The sequence below is a fragment of the Sinocyclocheilus anshuiensis genome, unplaced genomic scaffold, assembly GCF_001515605.1.
Source record: "Sinocyclocheilus anshuiensis isolate Anshui unplaced genomic scaffold, SAMN03320099.WGS_v1.1 scaffold1249, whole genome shotgun sequence".
NCBI lineage: Eukaryota > Metazoa > Chordata > Actinopteri > Cypriniformes > Cyprinidae > Sinocyclocheilus > Sinocyclocheilus anshuiensis.
Genome location: NW_015549641.1, coordinates 152,120 through 159,133, shown reverse-complemented (window position 1 = coordinate 159,133; position 7,014 = coordinate 152,120). Strand labels below are relative to the sequence as shown.

The 7,014-nt window shown below is 38.6% G+C and overlaps 2 protein-coding genes across 3 annotated transcripts in view; one reads left to right on the top strand and one right to left on the bottom strand.

The window, feature by feature from the left end:
- The window catches only part of LOC107659877 (potassium channel subfamily K member 3), a 13,335-nt gene extending 11,855 nt beyond the window's left edge, over positions 1-1,480 (bottom strand). Inside the window, exon 1 of the mRNA XM_016448976.1 lies at positions 1,198-1,480. Within this exon, the coding sequence (XP_016304462.1) occupies positions 1,198-1,480 (283 nt within the window). The remainder of the gene's footprint in view (positions 1-1,197) is intronic.
- A 3,620-nt stretch (positions 1,481-5,100) lies between these two features.
- Positions 5,101-7,014, top strand: part of LOC107659876 (ectonucleotide pyrophosphatase/phosphodiesterase family member 1) — a 60,798-nt gene continuing 58,884 nt past the window's right edge. Inside the window, exon 1 of one of the 2 annotated variants that reach the window (XM_016448975.1) lies at positions 5,101-5,423. In XM_016448975.1, the coding sequence (XP_016304461.1) occupies positions 5,295-5,423 (129 nt within the window). In that variant the 5' untranslated portion in view covers positions 5,101-5,294. The remainder of the gene's footprint in view (positions 5,424-7,014) is intronic. The other variant, XM_016448974.1, reaches the window with a different exon arrangement.

Sequence of the window (7,014 nt, the reverse complement as noted above, 5' to 3'; positions counted from 1 at the left end):
TCTTTTGTTATATATATATATATATATATATATATATATATATATAATGCATATACTATAAAAATAAAAAAATTGAATGTAGTTTCTCAATTAATATGAAGCCATAAATAAGCAACTATATTATTATACAAGAACAACAAACAAATGTTTGATGTCATTTTAGATTAAGTACAGCAGGTCACACAGCAGGACAGTGCTGTCACTACTCGAAATGTCATGTCAACTGCATATTTCCTATTGCCGAGACAATGAAGCAGAGAGACATGGACAGATGAAGGGTGGTCACTGAACATGGTCTGTTGGTCTTTGGATGAATTAAAAGACCTTGTACAACCCTGCTCTGTCGGCTAAGTGTCTGATTCTTCAAGAGCTGTCCAGTGTCACACACAGAGTGCTCTGCCATGCTAAGCCCACCGATGTCTCAACATCTCTAGGAAGTCTGACTTTTTCTGAAGGTTGTGTAAGTTTCAGTACACAAAAGCTATCTGTGTCCCTGCTGGACAATCCAGTTTGAGTTGGTCGCAGTGTTTTTGAACATAGTACGAGGACGTGTTCTGGCTGGTCTTTAAGATGGTTATTTGCTTGACCAGCAACCTAACAATCACTGCAGCCCTCTTAAGAAAGTATGAGGAGATTGTAGATGCTTGCCACAATGGTCAACCAGCTTTAAACAGCTAATGGCCAACTAATGTCTTGACTGGACTAGTTGCCACTCTAGACCTGCTAATGACCAATTTAGAGCAACTAACAGACAATTTGATCCAGCTAATGGCCATCTTAGACTAGCTAGAAACAAATCAGTTAGCATGTTCCAAACACAGCTACCATCTTAAACTGGGTTTTCTACCGGGGTGTGTTATTTAAACACCCCCAAAACGATTCACAAGGCTATTACTCATCAGAAAATAAATTAATTTACATTTGGATTAATTCAGCGTTCGAAATAACAAAATATATGCGGTGCATTTTATTATCATAGCCTACATTAAAAGTCTAAAATTCGCGTACTTTACTAATCAAACTGACGCAAATACGCTCACGGATCCCGCAGATTAGTGGGCGGCCAAGAACTCATTTGTGATTTATCATAATCATATTCGCACAGTCTCGTATGACGAACTTGAACAAAACGACAGCAATGAAAAAGTTTGATGAAAAACCAAGTTGACGGACACGAGACATGAATGTCTGACATACCTATAGTGGTAATAACCGTGATGGCGAAATAAAAGGAGCCTGCGAACCTCCACTGGACTCCAGCCTTGTGCGGCTTCAGCTGCAGCACGACCCGCTCCAGCTCGTCAAAATTCACTTTGCTCAAGTTATACGTGTCCATTAGCTCTCGCTTCCGATCGTCCAGGACCTTCTTTTGGGTGATCTCCATCTTGGACTCTAACGCGTCAAAAACAGCCGCTCCGACGAGCAAATAAGTGAAAGTGCAGATGATTAACACGAGGGTCCTGATGTTTTGTCTCTTCATGGTTAGAGCGAATGAAATGAGCAGCAAACTTTGAGGAGTGATGGTGATGAGGAAGCACCGGGCTGTTTCATTGCGACGGGGCTCACTGAGCTGTTCCTTCAGCACCACGGGAGCACATGTGCCTGTTGAGTCAACACATCTCAGCTGTGTTTCATCTTCATAACCTCCCATTGGTACAAAACGGACAGTTCGTTTATGTACAGACAGATTTTAACGGGAACTCTGCACTCTAAAAAACGCTGGGTTAAATACAACCCAGTGCTGGGTAAAATAGGGGCAAACCCAGCAATTGGGTTGTTTTGACCCAGCGGTTGCGTTACTACCCAGAAGGTTGGGTTAAACATTTAACCCAACCGCTGGGTCAAAACAACCCATTGCTGGGGTTGTCCCTGTTTTACCCAGCACTGGGTTGTATTTAACCCAGCATTTTTTAGAGTGTGAAGATTGAGCAAAACGTATTATCTATAATAACCTCATTTTATATAGGGTGGGTTCAGCAAACATCAGGTAAAGTGGGACAAATAAGAGCAATAAAATGTAACAATGGTTCATAAATAAAATTGCATGACATCACATAGTGGAGGTGATCAGGCTTCAACATCTAACTGATACATAGCCTATACATATAGGCTACAGATAGATAGATATTAGGTATTTACTAACATTCTAGATGGAGTGAAACAGTACACTGTCAAATGTGGTAACTTGCATTTGTTAACTTACCTGATTTAGCCATAACATTAGTTCAACTGGTACAACTTGTAAGCTACACAGGCTGGTTCAGTCAAGGTACACTCTAAAAAAATGCTGGGTTAAATACAACCCAATGCTGGGTAAAATAGGGACAAACCCAGCAATTGGGCTGTTTTGACCCAGCGGTTGGGTTAAATGTTTAACCCAACCTTCTGGGTAGTAACCCAACCGCTGGGTCAAAACAACCCAATTGCTTGGTATTTTACCCAGCACTGGGTTGTATTTAACCCAGCATTTTTTAGAGTGTAAACAATATTTTTGACTTTAATAAAACTGTATGAATTTGTTCCAAACCTGTTTGAATTTTATTCTTCTACTAAACACAAAAGAAGATATTTTGAAGAATGTGGATAACCACACAGTTTCTGGTCCCCATTGATTTCCATAGTATTTTTTTTGAATACTATGGAAGTCAATGGCTGCCAACGGTCAACTGTCTGTTTACCAACATTCTTCAAAATATCTTCTTATGTTCAACAGAAGGAAGAAAGTTATACAGGTTTGGAACATCTATCCTGGATCTTATCCTATAGAGTCTGGATGTTTTGTGATATCCATTGTAGCTATACTATAGCACATGCCTGAAAGTGATTTTTGCATGGTTTCTAGTTACTACTGGTCCAAGCTGATCTAGATAATGGATTAGCTGGATTGTCGGGTTGTAGGGCTGAAACCAAGCTGGTAGACCTTAATTAAGTTGGTCAAAGCAGTTAGTCCACCTTTCACCAGTAACATACCTGTCACTATCTTCCAAAAACCAGCATATCTATTAATCTATTAAGCCTATGAGATAAGCATTTCCAGAAGGCTCACGACACAGTCTAAACAATATTGTAATTATTGTATTTTTTTTCTGTTTTGTAGCATTTCACATACTTTTAAAAACACTGTCTCACTTAGCTAATGATATGTCCCACAAAACATGCCTAACTATGCTCAAATGTCCATATCACATTAAGATTACATACAATTTTGTCAAATGTACCAAAACTGTCCTAATTTTGCAGACCTCACCGTATCGTTTTAAAAATTACAACACTTAAAAAATTAAATTGATGTTGATCAATAATTGAGCTTAATGTAATGACCTCTCTGTGTATTGTTCATTCCCCCTCCGTTTCCTGAAGGATGCGGTAAGTGAGACTAAATGAATTAGGAACATGATACTGTCAGCTCAGATAATCAGCCTCGCTGGCTTTGCCCAAATTCAGACAACAGATATCACAGATATCCAACAATAATGAACAGCAAAATACTGCCATCTTCATTTGGATAGAAATACAGCTGGTACCCTGCTAATAAAACTGGTAATAAGTAAAAACAGGTATTTTATTCAACATTTTATGGTTTATGTTGATTCAAAAACCATTTCTCGTTTCTTATAGTGAGGTCATATAATAAAGACAGAAAATTAAATACAGATTGTGATGTTGATTTGATGGCTGAATGGGTCAAATTACTTTCACTCTTACCTTCAGATCATGCTCGTATAATTACTGAATGTCAGGTAAATGATTAAGTGTACATGCATCGACTGACCATGAGGGGACATAGTTGTGTAATATATCCATGTATGAAAGCAGATACAAGCCTCTTTTATGCATATTGAGGTCATCATAACGTAATGCACCAATTCGTGCGGAATCTGACAGAATGCATTAAGTGATAAATAACGACTTGAACCTTGATGGTGCAACATATTTTGCATGTTACACAGTGGCTGCATATTTCTGTAGTTGTTTTGCCATGCAAATTACAGCCAACACATTTCCAAACCAGTATTGGCTTTTTCCTTAGGCTGAATCTCCCACACTTCAACTTGCAGAGTCTATTTGACATATCCAAACAAAAGTTTTCCTCCCCAAAACAGTTCAAAACACGGTTGGTCTAATTTACCACATGTGCCCCTCTACATACACTGTCTGTCACTGTCAGCAAAAAAGTACAAAAATGGTATCTTTAGGGGTACAACAGCTTGTCACTGGGGCAGTATCCTCAAATGGACACCTCTGTACTTTAATAATAGTACCATAAAAGTACATATTACTGCCTTAAGGGTACATATCACTACTCTAAGGTATTAATATGCACCCTTTAGGGGTCAAGAAGGTACAAAGATGTCCAATTAACACACTCCCCCCAGTGACAAGCTGCTGTACCCCTAAAAGTACAATCTTTGCACTTTTTTTTTTCTGACAGTGTACCCAAAGCTCTTAAAGGGGTCATATGATGCTGCTAAAAAGAACATTATTTTATGTATTTGATGTAATGAAATGTGTTTATGCGGTTTAAGGTTAAAAAAACACGTTATTTTCCACAAACTGTACATTATTGTTTCTCCTCCCAATTCGTCGGTCATCCGACGTGACGTCTCCGTTCCCTCCTTCAGGGAACGAGGGTTACCATACTTAACCGAGACGTTTCTCCTCTATGCCCCGCCTTTCTGAAACGCTTTGATTTTTACAAAGCTCATCGTTCTGAAAAGCGAGGTGTACTCTGATTGGCCAGCTATCCAGTGCGTTGTGATTGGCCGAATACCTCAAGAGTGTGATGGAAATGTTATACGCCCCTCACCATATTGTGATGCCCTGTCAGGCCGGAGCGATGAGACAAATACATTAAAACCCATTATAAACAACGCATTTGTTGCATCCAGTGGGGACTTATGCACCAAGAGCTTGTAACACTCCAAAGAGAAAGGAAATTTTAAATCGCATCATATGACCCCTTTAATGGTGCAAGCGTCAGTGAAATAAAAGAAGAGCTTTCATAAATCAGTCAAAGACGCTGTTCCAAACACGATATACATCATATATCGACAGATTAGAAAGGTAATTTCAGTGCAACCATTCTTCGCCCCAGTCGACGGCACTTTCTCTGGTTACAATATAATTACACAGAAGCAGAGGGCATGTGCTGCCGCTCGTGTTACCGTTGGTTGACTAGCCTGCAGCTGGGCGGTCCTTGAACTGCACGAGCTACAAAGTCACTAGAGAACAAAGTTTGAAACGAGTCCCTGCAAAACAAACCTGTGCAACGCACACTGAGCGCGCAATCAATAATGGACTCAGCCAAGCGGGATGAACACATGAGCGAGCACGCCGCCAACCTACTGGGGACAGCACAGCGGTCCAAACGGACACAAAGCGCCACAGAAACACAGTCAAGATACTTGAAAATCCTCTGTGCGGTAAGCGAAGTCTCATGGGACACTATGGGGGAAATAAAAGCGGGTTTCTGAAACTAGGATAAACAAGCAACCCATGACTGACGCAGTGTTACTCATTTAACTTTTAATCTTAATGGATTGGATAAAGACTTAATTTTGTTATTTTTATTTATTTATTTCAAGTAAGTTTATATACAGTATATTTCCACAAGACCAGTGTGTTATAGTATAGTATAGTATAGCGTATAGTCTGTATACTGTACACATGGATATTGATATTAGATATAGGTATAGTTAGATATTGAGGCTTGAGTGGCACTTAATCAAAATAAGAAAAAATACGTGTTTTGTAAAGTGTATATTTTTAGGAGAATTATATTGTATGTAAAGTTTCTGTTTATTCCCCCCCCCATTTCTTTTTTTTTCTTCTTTCTTTGTTTTTTGTAAATTCTGTTTGACCATTTCTGCTGTTAGAAGTAGGCTGCTTTAGCTGAGATTTAGCTCACACTTGCATCATTGACCATCTGGATTCCCACGACCACTGAAAACCTGGAAACTAATGTGATATCCAAGCCAGGAAAACTCATGGAAACGAATAGAATCTTTAAAGGTCATGGCAGTTTGTATTGTAATCATGAACAAGTGATGAAAAAGACATGGGAATTAATTTATCAAACGGTGCTTTTTTTTTTTTTTTTTTAAATAAAACACTACTACACTATGTATAAAGCTGTGAAAACAAGTAACAACTGGCTGCACTAGAGCTACGGAGGAAATGTTGGTTATTACCTCTAGAAGCCAGCATAAAGTACCTCATTGTGTAATGTAGCATTACAGTGTTTGAATTGAGCTGGTCGAGAACAACAATTCATAGTTTTGTTATTTCATAAACAAAGGTGCAAATGTGTGTGCAATATTTTATCTTGATACCTTTATTTATTAATGTTTTTTTAACTATGCATATTGACTCAAATGCCTCCTTCACCCCATTTAAAGGGATAGTTCACCCAATAATGAAAATCCTGTCATCATTTACTCACCCACAAGTTAATGCGAACCCGTGCGAGTTTCTTTCTTCTGCTGAACACAAAAAGCCAATGGGGACCAGAAGCTGTTTGGTTACCCACATTTTTCACAATATCTACATTTGCGTTCAACAACTTGAGGGTGAGAAAATGATGACAGATTTTTTGGTGAACTATCACTTTAAGCAAACAGCTTCGGTCACCAGCAGGCTGATGGCTTGTTATGTATTGCTGTATTAATCATTAGTTAGAAGAATCATCTAGGAAGAAAACTGATTTCAAAATGCTAAAAGAAAAGGCCCGATTTTGATTTAGTATGACATGCTAAATTCAGCAAAGCTGCATATTGTCTAATGTTTCCCAAACTTCTCATCTCATATTTCAGCAACCCTTTATTTAAACTGAACAATTCACTTTAAAGCTTGGAGGGAATGAAAAGTGTGTGCAAGTTTAGTGAATCACACTCCACACCTTTATTCAACTAGGAGTCAGGACACATTAAATCGATCACAAGTGACAGTAAAGACTTAAAATGTTATAGAAGATTTATATTTCAAATAAATGCTGTTCTTTTGAACTTTCCATTC